General features: G+C 33.5%; 4 protein-coding genes across 4 annotated transcripts; 3 read left to right on the forward strand and 1 right to left on the reverse strand.

Annotated features, from left to right (window-relative positions):
- The first annotated feature begins 186 nt into the window (after positions 1-186).
- LOC106707988 (hexosaminidase D-like) lies at positions 187-6970 on the forward strand. The gene is made up of 11 exons (XM_045679717.1): positions 187-236; positions 346-400; positions 580-771; positions 1349-1546; positions 3294-3477; positions 4207-4361; positions 4550-4662; positions 5257-5357; positions 5768-5879; positions 6406-6492; positions 6743-6970. Exons 1-11 carry the CDS (start codon positions 229-231, stop codon positions 6966-6968), a joined length of 1431 nt encoding a protein of 476 aa, XP_045535673.1. The 5' UTR covers positions 187-228; the 3' UTR covers positions 6969-6970.
- Positions 6971-16371: 9401 nt separating this feature from the next.
- On the reverse strand, positions 16372-17997 carry LOC106711676. Its single transcript, XM_045679765.1, has 2 exons — positions 17207-17997; positions 16372-16549 (listed from the first exon to the last, which is right to left on the reverse strand). The coding sequence occupies exons 1-2, from the start codon at positions 17995-17997 to the stop codon at positions 16372-16374; spliced, it is 969 nt and encodes a 322-aa protein (XP_045535721.1).
- A 189-nt stretch (positions 17998-18186) lies between these two features.
- On the forward strand, positions 18187-19511 carry LOC106708012 (lipase member H-like; the record flags this gene model as incomplete). Its single annotated transcript, XM_014499463.2, has 2 exons — positions 18187-18217; positions 18540-19511. Coding segments are annotated over 2 exons (933 nt in total), but the record flags the coding sequence as incomplete, so codon positions are not given.
- Positions 19512-21725: 2214 nt separating this feature from the next.
- On the forward strand, positions 21726-25538 carry LOC106708001 (phospholipase A1 VesT1.02-like). Its single transcript, XM_014499453.2, has 2 exons — positions 21726-21860; positions 24521-25538. The coding sequence occupies exons 1-2, from the start codon at positions 21761-21763 to the stop codon at positions 25423-25425; spliced, it is 1005 nt and encodes a 334-aa protein (XP_014354939.2). The 5' UTR covers positions 21726-21760; the 3' UTR covers positions 25426-25538.
- The last annotated feature ends 605 nt before the right edge of the window (positions 25539-26143 follow it).

A 26143-nucleotide genomic window follows, 5' to 3' on the forward strand; every position in this document is an offset into this window, starting at 1 on the left:
TAAAATGCGTGAACATTGCCCTAAAATAAGACTTGGCTTAAAGGTCCAGTAACTAGGCCGTAAAATCTTGAAAAAAAACAACAAAATAACTATTGACAATGACAACGTCAAAATCAAAAATTATTTGCAATGTTTGCAAATAAATAAATAAAATGTATGAATAAAAGTTTTACGATTTGTTCATTGATGTGAAGTAGATTAAGTAATAAATGAAAGTTACAACTAAACATGGACGGGTTAGTGTTGATAATTTTTGTATTGATTAAATAAAAAATGAAAAAACAACCGAGAGCCGGTCAAAGCCAATTTATAACTGAATCATAAATTTTTTTTACTCTTTTCTAGGATTGTTCATTTTGATTTAAAAGGTGCTCCATTGAAAATCGATTACTTAGCATCAGTAAGTACATTATAAATACCTTCTATAAGTCGCATACTGACAATGTATTAGAAATAATAGGCCGAAAATAATGTTTTTCTCCGTGAGTGTGGGTTTCCCTTATTTTGTTTGAGATATTAAAAGTCTGTGTCGTTTTGTAGAAAAATATTTCTGTTTAGTTCAATTTAATGATTTTTCAGGTGTTCAAAAGCATAAAGTCATGGGGTGCTACAGGTATACTTTTGGAATGGGAGGATACATTCCCATACGATTCAAACTTAAAAGATATAGGCAGCCAAAGAAGTAGTAGTGGATGTGGAGGGGATGGTTTATACAGCGTTGATGATGTACAAACTATATTTAGACTTGCCAAAGAAAATAGTTTGGAAGTAGTAAGTATTAAACAAAAATAAGAATTACTTCAAACATTTCTTTTACACTAATAAATAAAGGCTAAATAAACACATCTTTACCTTATTTTCAGTGTTGAAAGATTGTTAACAGTTTTTCTAATGCAAAGTAAATCTTTACCAAAGACTGACCTTCACACACAAAAAATAGTAGAATGCATTTAGTAATTTATAAATTAAAAAGTTTATTGCCATACTCATAGTCTTTAATTTGACACTAAGGATGGGGCTATTAATAAAATAAATTCAATATGGCAGTTATTATTATTTGGTAAGATACATTAGCAGCTAATTAGCTGATGCATTTATCAAATAGCTTGGATATATCTAGCTTATCCAATTTGTTCTTAAAAGTGTATGTGGTTGGCTATCACAATGTTTTTTCTGGGAATCTTCCATACCATGACCACTCTGTTCGGCAAGAAATGCTTTATTGGGTTTCTTTTTGCTGAAGTTTTTTTATTTTTTTTATATTACAAAGTGGTAAATGTGGCAAATTATTTTTACACAAATAAATGAATATAATGACTGTTATAATGTTCTTTTTTCACGTTTTCAGATCCAATTAATTCAAACAATAGGTCATCTGGAGTTTGTGTTGAAGCACCCAGCACATAGCAAGCTGCGGGAAGCACCGCACTCCCCAGCAGTACTATGTCCGACTAAACCTGAATCCCTGGAACTTGTGACAACTATGTTGCAGCAAGTGATAGATGCACAGCCTGATGCTAAATATATACATATCGGGGCTGATGAGGTATTCAATATAGAAATTATAATTGTAATGGAATGAAAGGGACAGACAATATGAAGTTGGAATAACCAATAGTGATTTTTTTTAAATACTAGCAATGCTTATATTAATATTTGAACTTACAACCACTGGATTGAAAATTTATTCCCTTAATCATTAATCTATTGGCATTTTATTGACTATATAGAATAGGAAGTACATACTATGTATATGGAATAAAACAAACATGTCTCGTATATGCTATATTGGCTACAAGGGTTTCCCCCTAGACCCCTTTTCACTAAGCGACTACTCACTGGACTTACTATGTGCGACTGTTATTTCTATGAGCTATCCAGTGGCTATACAGCTAGTAGTTTGTAGGAAAAACTCAGGCAAATTCCTATTCAAGGGTCATTTGTGGAAAAGTTTTTATGTCTATTTATCCAAAGAGAACAACAATATTATGTCAGTGTTTCAAACACACGGTTTTTTGTAATTGAGCCGCTTATTTTGAAAGTGGCCTAACTCCATTTATCTTCAAAACGAGATATTGAAAGGTTTGCGTTTCAATGAATTTAAAAATATACATATAAGATACTAAGGAGTCATACTGCTTAAGTGTATCTAAGGATGTTAAATTTAAAGTTCCTGTTAAAATAGTGGCAATTATTAAATAAATAACGTGCGTTTTCTTATCAAGAATGGAGTTGGGCCACTTTCAAAATTAACAGCCAGATTCATTATAAAATTTGAAGGTGCCCAAGTCCATTCAACATAATTTAAGATGTTTCAAATAAAAAAAAAAATACGGAATTTGTTTTGCATATGTTGAAAACACTTCGGAAACATAATTTATGCGATTCAAAACATTTTTTAATTACAGAACATAGAAAATTACAAACATAAATTTATTACAAAACAATTTACTAGACTACCCCGACGTGGTAATAAATTCAGAACTTTAAAATTTTCATTTACATTCATGGATGTCTTATAAAAAATTTTAGATGGTTCATTTCTGACAAAACGCATCGAACATATTCTTAACCAGTTTACTGATTCTCCATCAGAATTTTTTACTCTTTGAAAAGTTGCGTCTTTTAATAATTTTGTCGATACAAAATCTTCCTGTCTCATTTCATCTATATATATAAAAGAAAGTTGTGTTAGTTACACCATTTATAGCTCAAGAACGGCTGAATCGATTTGACTGAAAATTGGTGGGCAGGTAGCTTAGAGCCAGGAAAAGGACATAGGATAATTTTTACCCCGTTTTCTATTTTTTATTCCGCGCGGACGGAGTCGCGGGTAAAAGCTTGTTTAGAATTAAATTATTACCCTTCCGACACTTTTTAATAATCTTATAATAATCTTGGGGAACGTACAGTAAATTATTTTTTAATGACATTTCTACCACGGCAAAATCTCTATCATTTGGTAAAAACGAATGTCCTGATATTAAAAATTTATGATCTATAATTTCTATATTATTATCCAAAGCTTGGACAATTTTCAACCACATTAAAGCTACTTTAATGTTTCTATTTTGCCCGGTGCACATGTCACTGTAAGCTATGATGTGTTTTTCACTTCTTAATTTTTTAATATGTTTTAAGATGCATGAAACAATAACTTGATGTAACTATAAATGGAGTTGGGCCACTTTCAAACTACACGGCTCAGTTATTCAATTAATTCGGAAAACTTATGTGTAATAAACGGCTCAATTAATGAAATAAACCGATGTTGATAAAACTTATTTTTCCAGGTATGGCACTCGGGAGTGTGTGATGAATGTAAAAGTACAGCTGCAAGCAGTGAACACGGTACAGTGTCATTGTACTTGCAACACATACAAAATGTTACCTTATTTATAAAGGAAAAGAGGCCAGATTTGATTGTACTCATGTGGGAGGATATGCTGCGCTCTATAAAATATGAAGTACTCAAAGGTATGTCTATTTTATTATGTAACTAGCTTTTACCCGCGACTCCGTCAGCGCGCAATAAAAAAAAAATGCACACAAGATAAAAAAGTTCCTATGTCCGTCTCCTAGTTCTAAGCTACCTCCCCATTAATTTTCAGCTAAATCAGTTCAACCGATCTTGAGTTATAAATAGTGTAACTAACACGACTTTCTTTTATATATATAGATTTGACAAAAATGAACTTTATATGGAGATTTGAAGAAAGCTATATTTAATTAAAAGTTGGAACATTAGGCGAACACTAGTTTTTGACTTTTTATAGTGTTTTTTTTTAAACGTTTAAATAATTACCTACATTATTTGTCTGATTTTTAGTCTATGTTTCATTACTATTATCATATCAATTATTTTTTTTCCTGAAAAATTATTTTGTCTTGATCAGTTCTTGCAACCCAAAACACAAGTACTAACGTTTTGTTATGTTAGCATCAATAACTTATAGACAGATCTTACTAATATTATAAATGTTTGGATGGATGGATGGATGGATGTTGGTTTGAAGTTATCTCCAGAACGGCTCAATGCATCTTAATAAAATTTGACAGATGTAGAACAAAGTCCGGAAGAACACATAGGATACTTATTAAATTTTTTTTTATTCGGGGCAGATGTAGTCGGGGATACAGTGAGCCAGTGAGTGATTCTTGTATCCTAACAGATTTTAGGCATATTGTTTGTTTCAATTTTTTTAGCATACAATCTTGGCGATCTAGTCCAGCCTGTTGTATGGCATTATAATCAGGGACATTGCTTTGAATTGACACCAAACATGTGGGAGACATATAGGCATGTATTTTCCAAAGTTTGGATTGCATCAGCGTTTAAAGGTGCTAATGGTGGATCCCAGGTATGATGTGATATATTTGATTTAAATTGATTAAGGAAAAAGTGGCCAGGAAAAGAGGACTAAAATTAAGCATTCGCAGACGGCAGGCAGACGATCCGGCCTATTCCTGCACCCTACAAATATTAGTGTGGCAGGATCTACCACTATCATTTAGATATATATAATTATTTTTGAAGTTTTAATTGCAGGTAGTATCGCCAAGTGAAAGATATGTCAGCAACCAAAATGGCTGGTTGCGTGAGATTGAGAAATATGCATTCCGTTTTGATTTTGTTGGTATTATATTAACTGGATGGTCAAGGTAACTAGATTTTAACTACCAAAGTAATTGTCATAACATTCATAGTCATTGAAAGAAAAATGAATTGGAAAATATAAAGTATTTCAGTTATTTTGGCGGTTGATCTTGAACTTTGCAATGAAGCCCCATTATAACTAACATTGTGTTTTGCGCAGCAACTCGTAGGATGTTCCGAGCTGATAAGATATTTGAAAAATACTATATTTCGTATATTCGAGCAAGAGCGTCGGTGGCTGAGGGGTTAAGTACTTGACTTGCAATCTGCAGAACCTGGGTTCAAATCCCTTCATGTACCAATGTGTTTTTAATTTACATATGTACATTTATCCAACGTTCTTACGATGAAAGAAAACATCGTGATACAAGCTGCACATATCTGAGAAGTAATTCAAAGATATGTGTGAAGTCAACCAACCTGCACTTGGCCAGCGTGGTTGACTATGAGCTATTCACCCCTAACTTGGGGTAGGTTCCGAGCCCCTCGGTGGGGACGTATAGTGAGCTGATGATGATTATGATGCTTCGTAAATCTCTATCTCTATGGTTTTTAATTATTAAATGGACGTTATTTGATATTAAAAATCTTATTTCCAGGTACGATCACTATTCAACACTGTGTGAACTCTTACCAGTTTCGCTTCCCTCTCTAAAGTGTTGCTTGAATTGCTTTTTCAAAAGAGACTCGACACAACCAGGTATGTTCAAATTAAATATAATACATCTGTATATATAAAAGAAAGTCGTGTTAGTTACACTATTTATAACTCAAGATCGGCTGAATCGATTTGACTGAAAATTGGTGGGCAGGTAGCTTAGAACCTGGAAACGGACATAGGATTTTACCCCGTTTTCTATTCTTTATTCCGCACGGACAGAGTCGCGGGTAAAAGCTAGTTATTATTATAAATACGATTAGATGGATGGATTACTAGGTATCTTCAGAACGACTCATCCAATTTCAATGAAATTTAGCACAGACATAGAACACAGTCTGGAAGAACAAATAGGCTACTTACTATTTTTAATTCGTTCATATAGTATGTTATAAAAGCGTGTTTGTATGTATGGTTTGGTATATTGATGTATGAGTACATTTGTATCGCAGTGGTGGAGGACTTGATCCCGGAGGCTCAGTGGCCGGGTGGGGAGCTGGCGCGGTGGGTGCACTGCTTCGTTGTCCTCAAGGAACGCTGTTTCAACTTCATACACGGCGACCAGTCAGTGTTAAGCTTCATACATCTTTTACAACGTCTTTTAAAAAAAATGATAAAAAACAACTTGAGAGGTGTCAAGGGACACCCGGATGGAACGAAGTTCCTTTCTATTAATTAGTGAAGGAACCAATGTTTATTCTATGAATAAAAAACTTAAGTCTTCACAAGAAGTACATTTTATTTCTATGAATTTTCGTTATATATTGTCACGTCGTTGCCATGGTGAAGTAGCGCTCATTCGTCGTTAACATACTTACTATAGCAAAAGGTGTCGTGACAACTTTTCGTAAGAATTTTTTCCGTCTAGCCCCCTTTCACAACGCGCGATAAGGAACTTCGTTCCAATAACATTTTTTATATAAAACATCTGTTACAAATAGTTTAATTGTCGAATTTTTCGGATAAAAATACAGTATTTGTTTTTTTTTTCTTTTTTTTCAGAGAATACTATGTTTATTGCGAGTGTTTCGGTACTGAAAACGCAGTTAGGTCGTAATTCGTATTAAAACAAGAGAAATATCTGTTACAGAGTAGCAACATGGCTCAATAGATGGCAAATAGACAATGAGTTCACTAATCCATTGCAAGTTCAGAACATCATGCAGTTTTCTAAGCAGTATGTATTATTTGATTAAATATTTACCTATGATTATTTTAATTTATGGTTTTGTTATTCTTTGATTATCTGACTTACTAAATGTATTATTCTATGATTGTTACTCTATGATTTTATTATTCTTTAGTTGTTTTACTCTATGATTTTGTTATTCTATGATTTTATAACTTTATGATTGAGTTAATCTTTGATTGTGTTGTCATAAGTTAAATACAGTCTCATTATTTTAACATGTTTTATTTATTTCTAGTTTATTATCCGACATGTTGGAACTGGAAGAATTGATAAGACCGCTGCTTCACCAGATAACTGGGAGAAGGAGCGCAGAGGAGTGGCTCGGAACATTCCTTAGACCTGTAGTTCAGCAGTTAACTGACATAAATGCAACAGCTGTGACTAGATTCAATGCCGGCGCTAGTGTACAACCGAAATGTACGCATATTGAAATAGATTCTGAAATGAAACCAACGGAATAAGCATCGACACATTATGTTTGTGTTATTTGTGATATATTTTTATTGTGATTTTATTTATACTGTGTTTAAATTATTTACCTTAATAAATTAATGTCTGAAAGTTTAGTTATTTTTACTTAAAACCTATAAATGTAATACCGAAATTTGTACCCGATTGGGTTCGATTATTGGAGTACCATAACCTCATACACAGAACTGAAAGAATTACACAGTTTTTTAAACTTAGTAGTAGTCAAGGGATGAATAGAAACGAAACTTGAAAACTACAATATGCAAAAATTTTCGTTAACAAATTACTGATGTTATATGAGTTATAAAAAATATGTACTAAATCTTTGATTCACTAACGAAAAATCGTTCAATATTAAGATGTAAAAATTATTTCTAGTTTTGTGTCTATTCACCCCATTTTCGGAGTGAAACGAAAATTTTGCCACCTTTTTTTAAGGATGTGGCATAAACTGAAGAACATGTAGTTTTAAAATTAAAACTAATTAGAAGAAAAGTGCTTAAAACTATTTTTAATTAAAAATAAAAACATTTCGAAAAAAGAACGACCAATCTAACATATAAAATTCTCGTGTCACAGTTTTCGTCACCGTACTCCTCCGAAACGGCTTGACCGATTCTCATGAAATTTTGTGAGCATATTCAGTAGGTCTGAGAATCGGACAACATCTATTTTTCATAACCCCCCCCCCCCCATTTTTTAACTGCGCGCGGACGGAGTCGCGGGCGACAGCTAGTATCAATATAAAATGAACAACTGAAAACAGATTTGACGTAATAACCACAAACTCGAGTCGTGACTTAATATAAATAAAGTCGTACATTTCCTGTACATAATTCCTTAGTCCGGAAACAAGAAGGTCGGATATTAACTAATAAAGCCCGAACTAGTCGTATTGTCCCTTTTTCACGTGACCGACCTTTTTAATAAGCGGGCTTCGGCGAGCGTGAAGGAACTGAGCAAGCGTGCAAGCCGTATCCCTTTTAGTAACTTGTACAAAGATTTGATTAACCATCATTAAGAAAAAAAAACAACTAATATGAAAAAGGAAATGCTAAAAAAATCTCAACAAATATTTATTTTTGATAAGTTTTTAAAAAATGTTAAAAATGCATTTTTATTTGTTGAAAAAGTAATGAAAATAATAATAGGGCATTACAAATACACAAAATATTGTACGTTCGCAAATATTGTATGTAACATTGTGGACCATGTCTTAAAGGTCCATAGTTTTTTTCCTTTCCACTTCCTTGCTATTCTTGGTGTAAACAAAGCGTTTGGAAAGTATCCGTAACGCGAAAAAATCGGAGATTGCGCGATGTTATCTCATACACTAAGGTTGTGTTTTCACTGACGTATGTAAATATAGTTTTGAATGGTATATTTTTCCAATGGGCTTCTAATGAAAAAAAAAAATTTTGCTGTAGAAACAGTAGATATAAAAAACTAGTGACTTATAATTTAGACGTTATTCTACGTAAACTAAACGAATGTATTATTTTGAAGTAAATTGTTTTTATTGAAAATTTAGTGCCTTCTTGTCTCGTCCACTAGTTTTATGGTCGCTGTTCTGTTGAATTAAACTTTAACATATGTTTATTTATGAAAAAGTAATCGCTTGTGTGCCTTGCCCTTTAGAATTGTAAAAAGGACGACAAGGGAATCACACCGGGCGGCGGAGCGACGTGGCGTAGGCGCGGCGAGATTAATGCAAAGACGCGTCACAAAGGGTGGGTTTTTGTTACGAGGAATATTAGGACGGAATGCCAGTCTCGCAGGAAATTAGGCGTATCTCTGCACGAAATATTGCCACTGAGGCGTTTCTTCTGTAATGGACGTCGTTTTGGTGAGCACGTTACTAAAAATGTTTCATTTCACGGCTAAGACTAACCGAGCTCTTATTTATTATACGTGATTACTATAAATAAGTAAGCTTTTACATTTGTGACAAAACGTTGGATTATCTGCGACGGCTACCATAATTTAGGTTGACATAAGTTGTAACAGAAATTATATAAGAGTGCGACTTCCGGTATCTATATACATCTACCATAAGCAGAAGTTAATATAAAAGTTTTATCAGACTTATTATAAAAAAAAACTATTAGGAATGACATGCAAATACCAAACGCTTGAGTACTAATTATTATCAGACGTTCACTTTGTTGTTTGGAAACGTTTTCGTTTACATGTATTATCTATGATACAATCATATTTCGAACAAGAACACGTTTAATGTTACTAAAATTATAAATGCGAATGTTTGGATGGATGATTGTTAGAAGGTATCTCCAGAACGGATGTATTGATCTCGTTGAAACTTGCCATAGTATGTATGTAGAAGTCTAGAAGAACACATAGGCTACTGATTTTTTTTTAATTCCGCGTCGACGGACTCAGGCGATATCTAGTTTTTGTATAAGATATATATAACACAGATAAATATAAGAAATTATTTAACTCGACATCAAGACAGATCAGAATTTTTCGTGGAAAATAAAACGTGACTGTCGCAGCTTCTAGAATATTTTACATAATTCACTTTTATTATGATAAGGAGGTGGTAATCAACGTTCCTCTTCTGTTATCGCACCACTGAACCTCGCCCACGTACACCAAATATATCTCCGTGTGTAAATCATTGAAATGAATTATTTTTTATGTAAAATGTAGGACAGGAAAAAATTCTAAGATTCTTAAGAAATTCATTTTTTGTTACTACCATACCAGCTGTTGCTCGCGACTCCGTCTGACCAGAATTAAAAAAATACTATGCCAAATTTAATCGATATCCGTTGTGCCGTTTCAGAGAGACCTTTTAACCAACATCCATTCAACTAAATTTTCGCATTTTATTTCTATTTGTGTGGATTTCAAATCTTACTATCAACAGAAAATTATAAAACTGGAACCCCCAAAGACAATAAGTCAACTTTGGTATCTATATCAAGCGAAGAAAATTTAAGTTGAATTTGCCTTATTTTATATACTTAAGTTAATTTATATTAAAAGATTTAAAAAGAGATTAGTGAAACAGACAGACGCCAAACAAAAGCTAAACTTGTTTAAGTCCAGTGCGATTAAAGGCTTTGCGGGGATGAGGTATAAGACATTACGCGAACGCGGGCTCTATCGCAGCCGCTCACGAAATTTAATAAAACCTTTATTTAGATTGACGTGGACTTTTAAAGTTTGCATTGAAATTAATGAAAACGAAGGTTAAAGTTGTAAAGGACCGTTTACATGTATTAAAATTACCTAGGTTTTTAATTTTGAGCGTGTAAATATCTTACCAAAGTTAACAGTAATATCCTTTTTAAATCGCTTTATTAAAATATTTTTTAAATAAAGCAAATTTTCATCTTCTACATTCTTAAAAAAATTGTGACAGCAAAAAATTAACGGTTAGAAATTCATATAAAACGAAATGCACGACATAGTTACTCTGATAAAAGATTCGTGAGCTCAAATTACGCTGGTTACATTTTTATATATTTTTAAAGCATCGATAGTGACGCTGACTTGTCAGACTTGAAATTCCTGAAAGCTGTTTCAAAATTAATAAACACGCTGACATACCACGACTAGTAGATATAATGATTTTATAATTTTTTACTGGAAGATAAGTTTAATTCAACGAAAAGTTATTTATCAATATTATATTTAAAATTGTTAGATGTAGGTCTCTTTTTAACGTGATTTATTTATAATGTTATGTAATACATCATCATCATCATCAGCTCAATATACGTCCCCACTGAGGGGCTCGGAGCCTACCCCAAGTTAGGGGTAACTAGGCCATAGTCAACCACGCTGGCCCAATGCAACCCGCATTGGACCAGCGTGGTTGACTTCACACATATCTATGAATTTCTTCTCAGATATGTGCAGGTTGCATCACGATGTTTTCCTTCACCGTAAAAATGTCGGATAAATGTACATATGTAAATCGAAAACACATTGGTACATAGAGGGATTCGAACCCAGGACCTGCAGATTGCAAGTTAAGTGCTTAATCCCTGAGCCACCGACGCTCCTTTACATACTCGTAATAAAAAGTACTTATTAATTTCTTAAAATATAGTCAGGACTTGAAAAATAGCCTAAGTTTAAACTACTACAGTATCCATTAAATTATTTCCATGATTGCACAATCTTTAAATTTCTCTTAAACTACTATTTAAAACAACCGACAGAGTTACAATCATACAATATATCTTTCCGTAAGTTCGTTGTGAAATTGCCACATTGTAAATTCAAGTTTATTTCCCGTATTCCCCGCTTGGGACTGAAGGTGTGTTGAATCAGTAATTATCGCTCTTAAAGGATCAAGATAAACGAGCGCGCTATAGAAAAGTCAATTTCAAAGTTCCAGATCGCCCCCCGGTTGATTACGAGTTAATTACTAGTTGGATAATGGATTATTTTACCCGCCCCCATTGTTTTCACACTTAAAAGATTTTTTTTGTACTTTCGCCCTTCAGTGTATACCCTTTTTTAAGCTTAATTACCTTTTATTTTTATTGGAACGAAGTTCCTTATCGCGCGTTGTGAAAGGGGGCTAGACGGAAAAAATTCTTACGAAAAGTTGTCACGACACTTTTTACTATATCACCATGGCAACGACGTGACAATATATAACTAAAATTCATAGAAATAAAATGTACTTCTTGTGAAGCCTTAAGTTTTTTATGCATAGAATAAACATTGGTTGCTTCACTAATTAATTGAAAGGAACTTCGTTCCATCCGGGTGTCCCTTGACACCTCTCAAGTTTTTTTTTTATCAATTTTACAAAGTTACACTTTATTTTACATTTTTAACAATCTTATGTTTTTAGGGAAGTTACAGTAATATAACTTCGATTAGTGTACAATGTTCACGTTACACAATCACATTAATATTTTCACTTTAGTTCGATTTGTGTTCTCCCGGGTTTAGGCACCAAACTTTTTTTAGTAAAACACAACACCTTACTTTTAAAAATTGTTTTTTATGTATCAAGATAAACAACTATAATATATTACGAAACGTAAAAACTTTAGGACAACACAAACATGTTAAAACATGAAAAAACAGACACTAGAAGTAGTATTGAAAAAAACAAAAGACGACTCTATTCGATTCCTTTTTATCTTAAACTAGCTTTTACCCGCGACTCCGTCCGCGCGGAATAAAAAATAGAAAACGGGGTAAAAATTATCTTATGTCCGTTTCCTGGTTCTAAGCTACTTGCCCACTAATTTTCAGTCAAATCGATTCAGCCGTTCTTGGGTTATAAATAGTGTAACTAACACGACTTTCTTTTATATATATAGATAAGATAAGATATGTCAAGGCGCTAATATGTGCCAGTTTTATGTATCATTGGTGGCGCCATCTACTAAAACTGAATTGCTCTTATACAATTAGTTTTATACGAGTATTACTGTTAAGATAAAAATTGACGATTAAAATGAATAGCACTGAATTTTTTTTTTACTATTTACAGCATAAGGGTATGGCCCCTTCCCGCCTTTTTTATGTCTGATTAGAACCAATCTAAGTGGAAAGTCAGTACCTTCATATCTTTAATGAATATATAAGTTCTATAATTCGTAATCTTGGGAATGTTTGTATGTAAGTTTGTACAAACAATTAACTATGTGATCACAATAACAAGACGAAGAACAATGCGAACATTGTAGTGATTCAATGTCAAGGTCGTTTTAGTTAACACGGCTATAATAAGATGGGTAATCAAGATGCTAACGTTTTAACACACTATAGTACCAGTAACACAATTGGTTTGACGTGATGTACTAAGAGATGTTTAGCCGCTACTGAAGCAGTTCCTTCATCATCAGCTGAATGTAGGACCCCAGTGTAGGGTTCGGAGCCTACCATAAGTGTATACTAAAATTATACATCTCTAACCGTAGGTTTCTGAGGCCATAATCTCCGTTTAAAACATATTGTTATCTCTGTTTTGTCAAAGATAATGACAGGGATGATGATATGTTTTATAATGGCATTTTGGCCTCAGAAACTTACGGTAAGTTTGACAATAAGTCTTGTTTAATTTTCTAAAACATAATCACAGGTAAACATATTTATTATTTTATATATGCTATAGTTTTGTATAATATTCCTATACGAGCTGTCGCCCGCGACTCCGTCCGTGTGGATTACAAAAATATAATTAGTAGCCTATGTGTTCTTCCAGACATTGATCTACATCTACGTCAAATTTCATCGAGATGCGTTGATCCGTTTTGGAGATAACTTCAAACAAACATCTATCGATCATTCCATCCATCCATCTAAACATTCGCATGGCAAGGAGTAAGATAAATAACGCCGATACACTGCAAACTCTCAAAAAAGTACAGATATCCTTTTTTTGTAGTTTTCAGAATGTCTTATGACATAATGTCCCTAATTCTTCAAACGTAGATTTGTGTAGACGATTCATTACGAAACACATTTGTAAATTGAGATCCAAAAGTGTCGGACGTGCGAGAGGTTATCAAAATGTTTTCGTTTTATTTGATAGTTTGTGCTTTTTTCGTCAACGTAAAAAGTGATTGGGGACCTTTCCAAGCGTTGTTGTACTCTGATTTTTTTTTTTTTTTTTTTTCATTTTTTTTTCATTTATTGAGGTAAACTAACAATAGCACAAAAAAGTAGAAAATAAACAATATAAAATACACAAAGGAGAGTCTTAAGTAAATGTGCCATCCACAATGTTCACCACATATTGTTCTTAAAATTAGGTTTAGCTAAAACATTCGAGTAGTAGTATTCTAGTTTGTTAATAGTTTTTGTATAATATAATTTATAGTTAGATGTATAATTAATAGTTAGACAACGATTTTACAATTTCTTTTTTAAAGTTATTTTTATTAACATGCATTATATCTATATTATTAAAATTGGAGTTATATGTGTCTACAATTCTGTTAAGTGGTGATCTCTTGCCAGAATTTGTACGACACCGAGTTAGTGCAAATACTTTACATACCTTTCTAGGATGTGCCCTTGTAGGCACTTTGTAACAGAGTCTTTTAATCAAACAACTACAATCGTATCTATTGTGACATAGATCGTGTAGCAGCACCGCTTCATGTTGAGCACGTCTAGATTCGAGACGTAGTAATTTGAATTTTTCTAGTAGGCCTTGATAAGGTAAGTATGTATGGAAGCATTTATAGTTTAGACAACGAAGATATTTTTTTTGTACCGTTTCTAATGATTCGATATATTTATTATAATATGGGTTCCAGATGGGCACAGCATATTCAAGTTGTGAGCGAACTAGGGTTTTATATAAATAAAGGTAAGTAGATGGACGTTTAAACTCTGAACTCGCGCGCATGATAAAACCGTACATTTTAAATGATTTGTTTATAATGTTGTCAATGTGCAGATCAAGGTGTAATTTACTATCTAAGGTAACCCCCAGGTCTCTAATATGATTAACATTTTCTAAGGTAATGCCATTCAAATTATAGTTGAATTTGCTTACATGTCTCTTTTTAGTAAACGTTATTGCTTTACATTTAACAACATTGAGTTCAAGCTTATTTTGTAAACAATAGGAACACAAGCGGTCAAGGTCTTGTTGTATTTGATAGTGATTGTCAATGTTGTTAATGGTATGAAAAACTTTTAGGTCATCAGCGTAAAGTAAGAAATCGCAGTAGTGAAAACATAAATGTATATCATTAATGAAAAGGATAAACATAAGGGGCCCTAAGATCGAACCTTGAGGTACTCCAGATGTGATATTTTCGAAATTAGATTGACATCCATTGACAATGACTTTTTGAGTTCGGTTAGTAACATAGGATTTGAACCAACGCCATAGGTTACCACGAATTCCGTTAAAAGCGAGTTTTTCTAGTAGTATTTTATGGTCTACTCGATCGAAAGCTTTACGAAAATCAGTATATATACTATCGGTTTGCTTATTTACATCTAAATTATCAAAAAGATGTGATGTGTAAATTAATAAGTTAGTTGTTGTTGAACGACCTTTAACAAAACCATGTTGTTGTTTTATTATGATTTTATGGAGCGATGGGTATATACAGTTGTGAACTAGCCTTTCAAAGATTTTAGAGATTATGGGTAAAAGGGATATGGGTCGATAATTTTCTATATCAGATTTATTGCCGTTCTTAAATATTGGTGTTATACGCGCGGATTTCCATATCGCGGGAAAAACTCCGGTTTTTAGACATAAATTAAAAATATAATGTAAAGGTTTATAGATATTCAGTGCAGTTTTCTGTAGAAAAATTGGAGGAATGTTATCTAAGCCTGGTCCTTTCGTAAGGTCCAGTGAGCGAAGCTCTTTTAGTACTGCATTGGGACATATTATTATATCACTAAGAATTAGGTCGGAATTATGGTTATCATCAGGAATGTGGACGACCTCATAATCATCATCAACATTTGATGGCTCAAAGACAGATTTGAAGTACGATGAGAAAAGACTCGCTGCTTGTTCGGGATTGCTTGTCGTACTATTTTTATAGAAGACACTTTGTGGTATATCCGATTTAGTTGTCTTATTTTTTCTTTTATTTATATATGTCCAAAAGTATTTTACGTTCTTTTTAATACTATCTTCGATTGTTGTAATATATTTTTTATAGCATTTTTTTGATTCGCGTTGAAAGCGTGACCTATAGAGAATAGAGAATATATATAGAGAATGTTTCGTAATCAGATCTATTTTTATATTTTTTCCATTTGCACCATGCTTTATTCTTATTTTTAAAGATGTGAATTAACGCCGTTGAAAACCAAATTGGGTATTTAGACGGCTTAATGAATTTGTATGGCACATGGCTTTTAATTACTTGATGCAGCTTTTCGTAAAATTGAGAAACTGCATTTTCTGCGTTTGTATGATCTAGAATTGACCCCCAGTCGATCGCTGATAGGTCTGAATTTATTAATGTATAGTTAGCTTTATTAAAATTAAATTGCGTCTTCGGTTTAGTAGCCATAGGCACTATACATTTATTTATAGTCAGAAATGTATAAAAGGGAGGATGATACTTATCGGGTTCGACTAACGGTAATGGTGAAGCTGAGAGTGTGCTATCTCCTACGTTTGTTATGAAGAGATCAAGGATTTTATTTTTAATATTTTTTACATTATTAATTTGTCGGCAATTAAGCAGTGAAAGAAAGTTAATTAAACATTTATTTGAACGGCAGTAATCACTGTGAACAATAGGCTCCATCCATTTATGACATTCGCGCCATTCTAGGGTCGGTAAATTATAATCGCCCACCACAATGAAGTTATCCACCTGATTAAGTAATAACGCGTCCGCCAAAAAATCGAAATGATTGCTATAGACATCGGAAGTTAAATTGGGTGGTATGTATGCAGCGCTAATTATGAATGAGTAGTTCGCCGATTTTAATTCCAAGAGGACGTGATCTACTAGAGGCGCGCGCGGGCTGAAGGCGGAGGCGCGTGCGGGCGGCCTGTGCGGGGCGTGCGCGTAGCTCGCGTTGTACGGCCACAAGCACGCCACCGCCGTCGCGCCGCCCGCTCGTGTTATGATCCCTGTCACAGCGGAACACGTCATACCTTACATCGATTATTTCACTATTACTTATCTCCTCTCGTAGCCACGTCTCTGTTAAAATAATAATGTCATAGTTATGCGACAAAATATTCATATAAATAGTATTTAACTTGGTTCGTATGCCACGGCAGTTTTGATAAAATATAGATAATGTAGTACTAGTCATGGCTTTTGTAAATTATTGTAAATAAGTATTGTGTAATTAAAGTATTTCATAGCTATTAATTTCCTTATGTTATTGTTAGCCGTGCGAAAAGAATGTATATTGAAGTGTTGGAATAATAAACATAACAGTACAAAATAGCCTCCTAGTTCACCGTAATACAGTACACATAATATTAAACTTATTTTAATTCTCAAGTAATCGAAGCGGTAGCTACTTGCGTCCCACAGTCTGTTACAAAAAGTGTTGTTTTTTATAATGCTATAAAATATGTATAAGTATTCCTTACAACTAAATATGTTAACGTAATTTATAAAGTGACGAGCCCATATAAACTCAATATAAATACTAGTAATCATTTTAAATACAAAATTATTTGAACTTTTCAATATCTTGTTCTGTTCGAATAGCGATAACCGGGGAGGTGTCCGTCTTCCGTGCAAGAATGACTCCGTGCTTAACCCACACGTACCTGAAGCCATGTTTCTTCGCAGCCTCGCGAGATTGACGAAACAAAATTTTGTTATTCAGCGTAAGGTGTTCATTCACATACACTGGCGCCGGCGACCCAGTTATGGACAGCATAGTTGAGTTTAGTCCTTTTGTTGTGCGCGATGCTGAGATGAAGTTATCACGAAGTATCCTCGAGGTGAATTTAACGATTATATTTTTGGGTCGCTTGTTGTTTTGGTCAGCGTGCGGGACTCGATGAACGGCTACAACGTCAGCTGCCCTAATTGGTTGTTTGATGATGTTACCCAAGTTTTCTACTATTTGAACTAGATTCTCGCCACGCCGTTCTTTAATATTAGATATCTCTAAATTACACTGTCGGGCCTGTTGTTCCATTAAAGAAATTTTATTTTCGATTGTAGCCAATTGTATAGTAAGATCAGGGGTGCGAGTAATCTGACCTTCTAGGGCCTTCAGACGAGTTTCAAAGCCATCTTGTCTTTCTGATAAGAAATTTAGCGATTTTTCAATTTCTGACAACCTCTCATTTGTTTCACCTAAGGATTTATTGATATTGATGTTGTCATTTTGTAATTTTGTCATCTTATTGTTAATATCTGTTAGGGTCGATGTTATTTTAGTTAATTCATTGCTGATTGTTTTTGAAAGTCTCTCAATGCAATCTAAGGTTTGTGCTCCATCACAGTCGGGCTGTTTACGTTTTCGACTGTTCACAAAACCGATGTCTAACGTTGCGGGTATATCCGTGTCGGATGCGAATTTACCCGGCGGTGTTCGTTGCAGCGACATAATTAAATCTCTAAGACTCACGTGCGTTTGTATAGGTGTGACGGAGATAGACACGCCGCACTGCCGGTCCTTAATTCGTGCTCACGACAAAGACAAAAGATGTGTTTGTAGTTTTACCTCAGTACCTCAGTTACTTGTGTAAAAAAGTATCAACACCACCACTCAGAACGATAGCCGACGAATGAATGATGTGATATTGATAATGATGATTTGATAACTTGTAAGTTGAAAAAACTTCTTGTCTTTTGTTTATTTAAAACTAGCTATCGCCCGCGACCTCGTTGGCACGAAATTTAAAATAAAAACTTAATAAGTAGCCTTCTAGACTATGTTCTACATCTGTGCCAAATTTCATCAAGAACCATAGAGCCCTTCCAGTGTTACCTTCAAACAAACATCCATCCATCCATCCATCTAAACATTCGCATTTTTAATATTAGTAAAATGATAAATGTTTATTTTTGTAAGAAGTCCTGTGTAGGTAAGAGGATCTTTATAACTGGCCCTAAGTAATATAGGTTTGTTTTTTTTTTTCTTAACAGGTGACCACAACAAACAAGTAGACCTCGATGTAAAAGACACTATGATCTACTTCTACGATTTCAAAAACAATCTAAACATTAGCTACAAAATAGATAAATTTATTGATGGCATATCTCAGTATCAAACTTTGGACGTCAAAAGGAAATTGATATTTTTCGTCCCAGGATACAAATCTAGTATTTACAAGAAGACTGAAGAGAAAATACGACAAACATTTAGCAATCTAGATACATATCTGATCATAATAGACCATTCAACTTACACATCTTCAAAAGGTGGTGTACGAGATAGTTATGAGAGATCTGTCTTGTACACTTATCATCTCGGAAGAGCATTAGGCAAGTTACTCGTAGATATCCATACAAAAGGTTTCCCTTCAAACAAAATAAATTGCATCGGTCACAGCCTAGGAGCTCAAATGCTCGGCTTCACTGGGACAACGTATATAAGACTGACAGGCGAAAAAATATGGCGGATAACAGGGATCGATCCGGCCGGACCTTGTTTCTCAAACAGTCAAATAGAAGATCAACTTAGATCAGGTGTTGCTCAGTATGTCGAAGTATATCACTGTAATGTCGGTGAATTGGGTACGACCAGTGTGTTAGCTGATACAGATGTCTTCATCAATAATGGGAAGAAGCAACCAGATTGTCATGAAGGTTTGATCCCAGGTTACGGCGCTTCCGAAGCAGCGAAATGCAGTCACAAAGCATGTGTTAGATATTGGGCTGAAACAGTACATAATCCCGGTTGGTATTTGGCTTGGAAATGTGACTCTTATAAGAAGTTTTCCAAGGGTAGATGTGTCCGGAATGACGTCACAATTGCTGGATATTCTAATCCCGGTAATGCTACGGGATTGTTTTATGCTTCCACTGAGACTTATGGTGTTGTTTAGTTGGAAGTATTATTTAAGTGTATTTTTTAATTTTAAAGATGTAACCAAAGTACCTATAAATAAGACACTTATGTAGTTTTTTTTGGACATTAGTTTTTGGTGAATTGTTACTATTAATAATGAAATCGTAACTTTACATGTTTTTCAGTGTATTTTAACAAAGAGCCGCGTTTTATAAATTTATACTTCTTTTTTGCATTTATGCTTTTAACATGCTATTTTAATTGATGTAAAAGAAAACATATCAATCTAGAAATCTTCTAATAAAAAGAGATTTTTTTATCTAGTATTCATATCAAATGTTTTGATGTAAAAAGGTACAATATTTCACATAGCGACTTGTTTCGTATCGTAGAGAAATCTCCCGCTGAGCGAAGTCACGTACTAATTCGAGCGATCAATCTCTCCGACAATACTATCCATTATTTTCTTTGACTGAAGACTTTGTCATATAATTATATTTCAGCCTATTTCTGATATTTCTTTTCTTGAAGCTGAAATACACGATTTATGTGAAACTATATTTGTATTGTTTTTTTTGACATTCGCCGAGAATTTTTATATGAATGAAATTATTGGACAAACATGTTTTGACATGAAATTGTATCAATAGCCATCAATATATTTCCCTGTCAACCACTCATTTTAAATGTAATATTGCACAGACTTCGAAAAAATCTAATATATAAAATTCTCGTGTCACGGGGTTCGTGAACTCCTCCGAAACGGCTTGACCGATTCTCATGAAATTTTGTGAGCATATTGAGTAGGTCTGAGAATCGGCCAACATCTATTTTTCATAACCCCTCCCCCCATTTTTTAACTGTGCGCGGACGGAGTCGCGGGCGACAGCTAGTATAAATATAGTTATTTTGTATTTCAATAACAGCATTTCAAGGATGTACAATTGTTTTATTTCTAAGAGAATTTTCTGTAACATTTATTGTACAGTGGATATGAAAGGTGGACAGGACGCCTCACGAGAGACTAAAGCTAAAATAAGAACATCCGAACCTTACAAATTTCAGAAACAAATTGCATCTTAACTTTTGTGTCGACAAAGTTATTAATAATAAATAAATAACACTTTCAATTGTACAATAAAATATTAATTTTCCAATATCTCTGTTTTATGGAACAACATTTCATGAAGTAATTATCGGTCCTAACGAATCAAGATAACTGACGCAAAGTGGAACGTTGGAGGGGTGAAGTGGACAGGGCGAGAGGAGTCAATTAAAAACTTTGAGATCGGATCGGGGTGATAACGACTTAATTACTACTACGTAAATGGATTATTTCGCTTGCGTCTTTTGTTTTATTATTTATTTTCAAAGTGATATTATCAACTGTTACTGTATCCAACTAGCTTCCGTCAAATCTTTATTCCTTTTAATATCTACTAGCTTTTACCCGCGACTCCGTCCGCGCGGAATAAAAAAAATGGACACAAGATAAAAAAGTTCCTATGTCCGTCTCCTAGTTCTAAGCTACCTCCCCATCAATTTTCAGCTAAATCAGTTCGACCGATCTTGAGTTATAAATAGTGTAACTAACACGACTTTCTTTTATATATATATAGATTTAGCAAATAACTGTAACTTTGGCACCATACATGGAAACTTATTTACCAAGTTAGGTTCTTAACCCTCTAAGCTCCATCAAAGCCAATTAGGGTTTTTATTATCATATTTTAAAACAAAAACATTCCTAAAATTATACCTACTTTAATTCAGTGACTCAGATCTCTGAATACAAAGTGATAGGGAAGGAAAAAGTAAGTTGACAACATTTAGTTCCTGAATCTCGATTTTGAATAGCCAGATACGAAATTAAACCTTATACTATTAAAATAAGATACATTTTAAAACATTGAAATTGTCATTTTTTACGTAATGTCAACCGGTCTTGTTGGACAAATAATGTTTGGTAAATTTTGATTAAAAGATTCTCGCGTAAGTCAATGCTTTGAGAGACAATTGGAAGGCCTTAATAAATTACCTGATGGTTAATAAACTTTGAACTTTTATCATCAATACGCAGGAGTAAATAAATACATTCTCGTTGGAATAAAAAATAATATACCTTTGTTTTATACAAGCACAATCAACACGCGCAAGTTTTGATATAAATGTAGAAAATAAGCCTTGATTAAAATAAATATTAGAATTAAATACACAAACGGAGGCGTGGGAAGACACTATATTAAATTAAGATGCGAAAGGTGCGTTTGCGCAGATTACATAGGCCATTTGTGTTCTCATTTAGTCAGTGTCATAACACTCTTTGACGGAGTTAGACGTACTGTAAATTGTTAAGATGTTTCTCCTCCGTTCACTTCTCGCTACTATAATTTTATCTTCCGTTTATTGTAATTGGGGACCTTTCCGTGCTGTTTTGTACTCCGATTGGATTAGTTGTAAGTACATTTTAATCTATATATTAGTTTATGAATAATTAGTAATAAAATTAACTTTTAGATGTTATTAATTTGTTTACATTTTTAGGTTATACCTTTTCATATGCCAGAGGTCATTGGTATGATTACTGACTTGTTTTTATTAAAAACACATTTGATAAGTGTGATTTTAGATCATATATTGGCTAAATTAAATGTGGAAATAATGTTTTTATATTGAGATTATTATAAAATACTCTTCTTAATGGAAACATATTCTTTTTAAATTCTCTGGATCAAAGTATGAGTATAAATAAACATAGAGAAATCATTATTAGTTTCGTATAATTAAATAAGATGTTATATCCATAATTTAATTCAAACAAAAACACTTGATCAAGTACAGTCACCTCCAGTGGACGCTTGTAACATACTTATTAGGCTAGGAGCTTGTGGATGTACTTACAATGACACGAGATTTCGTAATATTCCTCTTACTAGTAATTCCCCTACCTTCTTACGATGTGTGTAAATAATAGATTTTCTTTAATTCTTTGAGGAAGTTATTGACTTCGTTAACTTACTTCGCTTACTTAGCCCAGGTCTCTGTTTTTTTGCTAAAGAAAATGTTTATTAGCCGACTTCAAAAAGAAGGAGGTTATCAATTCGACTGTTTTTTTTTATGTGTGTTACTGCGAATCTCCGCCCCTGGTGGTCCGATTTTGATAAAAATTATTTTAATCGAAAGGAAGTGCTTGCAGATGGGTCCCATTTTTTTGTTATTTTTTTAAATAACTAGAAGACTAGTAGATTTTTCTATTAATCTCGTCCCGAACACTTGTACGAAAACAAAAACATTAACATCCCTCTCGTTCTTTTACTTGAAATAAACTGTTAATTTAGTAAATTTTTGGACATCAAGCAAACAGAAATTTCGGTTGTGGCCAAAAAAAAATCTCGTCTTTGTTCCATATCCGGATAAAAGTAACGGTGACTGTTTTTATCGATACTATCGAATGGTTATAGACGTCGTTAGGTCACTGATCACGGCTTAAATGCGTAACTTTATCGCGTACAACGACTGAAGGACAAAGGCCTCGCATTCGAACTACTTTGAATGACTTCATCAGTACGGGTTGTACACGGTATTTGAGTTGGCACGTTAAGCCCATAAGTACTCTTGTACAGGACGTGCAAACTAAAAGCCTTATGTACACACGGGTACAATGCACGGTATATAATTACAAGCCCACAGCTTCTCTTATATTAGTTCCTTAAATATAGTCTGCGAACACAATAAAAGCTAGTTTATGTCGTCACTTGTAACAATGGATGTATGAAGTTTCACGCTTATTGGATTCGTGAAATTAATTTTGTAACATTATGTTTGTGCATTATAACAAACATCTTATTTATATAAAAGAAAGTCGTGTTAGTTACACTATTTATAACTCAAGAACGGCTGAATCGATTTGACTGAAAATTGGTGGGCAGGTAGCTTAGAACCAGGAAACGGACATAGGATATTTTTTACCCCGTTTTCTATTTTTTATTCCGCGCGGACGGAGTCGCGGGTAAAAGCTAGTATTATTATATACTTTAGTTAAACAAAATTGATTAATTGATTTCATAGTTAAAGCACTACTCGATACATATAAAAGAATACGATAATCTTACTAATATTATAAATGCGATTGCTTGGATGGCTAGATGGATGTATGGATGTTTGTTTGAAGATATCTCCAGAATGGCTCAACGGATCTCAATGAAATTTGGCATAGATGTATAACTTAATCTGGAAGAACACATATGCTATTTATTAAGTTTTTTTTTAATCTGTGCGGACGAAGTCGCAGGCGACAGCTAGTATTTTTTTTAAACACTGAAATTATCTTCAAATGTTTTTTCTTTCACTTTAATGAGCTTAAATTATTATCAGTCTATCTATTGTTTTAATACTAGAATACTTATTTAAGTTATAACGTTACGTTTGTTCACTTTTCTAAATACAAATGAAGTTGATGTTGAATAAAACGATGTTATTTAACAAACTGAAATATAAGGACAGTGTTTATAAACTCATTAAATGTTTATTAAATCATTCGTAGATTTACTCAATTTCACGTCCAATGTTGATCTAATGTTATGACACAAGGTGTAGTTTTGAATTTGGCATTAATTTAATTAAAAATGACAAACATTAACAACTAGCTGTCGCTCTCGACTCCGTCCAAATTAAAAAAAAAAGACTTAATAAAGCCTATGTGTTCTTTCACACTATGATCTACATCTGTGTAAAATTTCATCGAGATCCTTGCAGCCGTTCCGGAGATACCTTCAAACAAACATCCATCCATCCATCTAAACATTCGCATTTATATTAGTAAGAAGTAAGATATAATTCTGATTAGGTACTTGTACTTGTTAGTTTAAACATGTATTAGACTGGATTTTAAATTAAACAACCTATTATTAGATATAGAATGAAGGAAGGTGAATGTAAGAAGTTAAAAGAAATAAAAATCATCATCAATAGAATATTTATGGTTTTAGTCAAGTCCTTGACTGTACAATTCATCGTTTTTGCCAAAAATATATATATTTTAAGTCTATAATCCAATAGGAACTATGATACCTTTATTTAAATTAAATTTAATTAAGTCTATTTTTTTAATTTTCAGGCAACATCAACAAAACAGCGGTACTCGATGTTAGTAACGTCGTTGTCTATTTTTACGATTTCAAAAACAATTTCAACGCAACATTCGAAATAGACAAAGCTATAGATGGCTTAACTAATCTATACAGTTTAGACATCACAAGGAAACTAATATTCTTCGTTCCGGGTTACAAATCCAATATTTACAAGAACACCGAAGAAACAATAAGACAAACATTTAAAGATGTTCCAAATACTTATCTAATTATTATAGATCACTCCGCGTATACGTCAAAACATGGAGGACGAAGGGAGGTGTATGAAAAATCTGTAACCTTTGTCCCATCAATCGGTAAAAGATTGGGGACATTTTTGGCAGATCTACACAGCAAAGGTTATCCTTCAAATAACATGCATTGCATTGGACACAGTTTGGGCGCTCAGATACTTGGATACGCCGGCACTACTTATAGCGATATGACTTCAGAAAAGATTTGGAGGATCACAGGCATCGATCCAGCTGGTCCTTGCTTTTCTAACAGCTTTATAGATAATCAAATAAGATCAGGTGTGGCGCAATACGTCGAAGTATACCATTGCAATGCTGGTGGTTTAGGAACTACAGCTGTTCTAGCTGATATTGATTTCTTCTTCAACAAAGGAAGAAAACAACCCGATTGCCATGAAGGTTACATACCCGCGTACGGCGAATCTGTAGCTGCCAAATGCAGTCACAAAGCTTGTGTTAAATTCTGGTCGGAGACAGTCCATCATCCCGGTTGGTATCTAGCATGGGCTTGTGATTCATACAAAGATTTCTCTAAAGGCAAATGTGCTGCGAATCAAGTCACAATTGCGGGTTATTCAAATCCTGGTAACGCGACAGGAGTATTCTACGTGTCAACAGATGCGTATGCAACTGATTAGGATAAGTGATGAGGTTTAAAATGGCTCTGTAGGAAAATTTAGTTATTTATGTACAATGTAAGTCTACTTTAGATTGTAGGTAGGTTATTATGAAATGTGATATATAAATATTAGTAGTACTTCATAAATAAAATTAATAATAAATATAAACGTTATTTGATTTGATTATTTCATTTACTTAGGGGAAGAAGAACAACACTAGGGATGTACAAATAATTCAAACTTACGAATATTGGATTATAAAGTTGAATCGAATCATTCAAGAATTTAAATAATACAAAATTCGAATCGAATATAATTTTTTGAACGATGAAATTAACTCATAAACCTCGGAAATAGGAATTTCATCGCCTTGTGATTTAAATGTCAAACCAATCCTTGGTTTAGTTCATTGGATCTCTCTATCTTTGAACTTGTAATGGTATCAACATAAAATTGAACTCATTGACACGTATAACTGTAGCAGCAAATGATAAGAAACATTGCATTGCATATAATATAGTGCGATCAAATTAACTGGCCGAGTGGGCAATAATGAAACTAAAGTAGCCATCTTGTACTTATTGCATTGTGTCGTGTTTCCTTTTCTATGTAAGTTTATGTGAATTTTACCTTTTTGATTTTTTAGTATTGGTAAGTATCATATTAAATTAACCTTCTAATGGTCTGAGAAAACGAAATATCTAATATATAAATTATAATATATAATATATAAATA

Source organism: Papilio machaon, chromosome 10 (assembly GCF_912999745.1).
Source record: "Papilio machaon chromosome 10, ilPapMach1.1, whole genome shotgun sequence".
Classification (NCBI taxonomy): Eukaryota; Metazoa; Arthropoda; class Insecta; order Lepidoptera; family Papilionidae; genus Papilio; species Papilio machaon.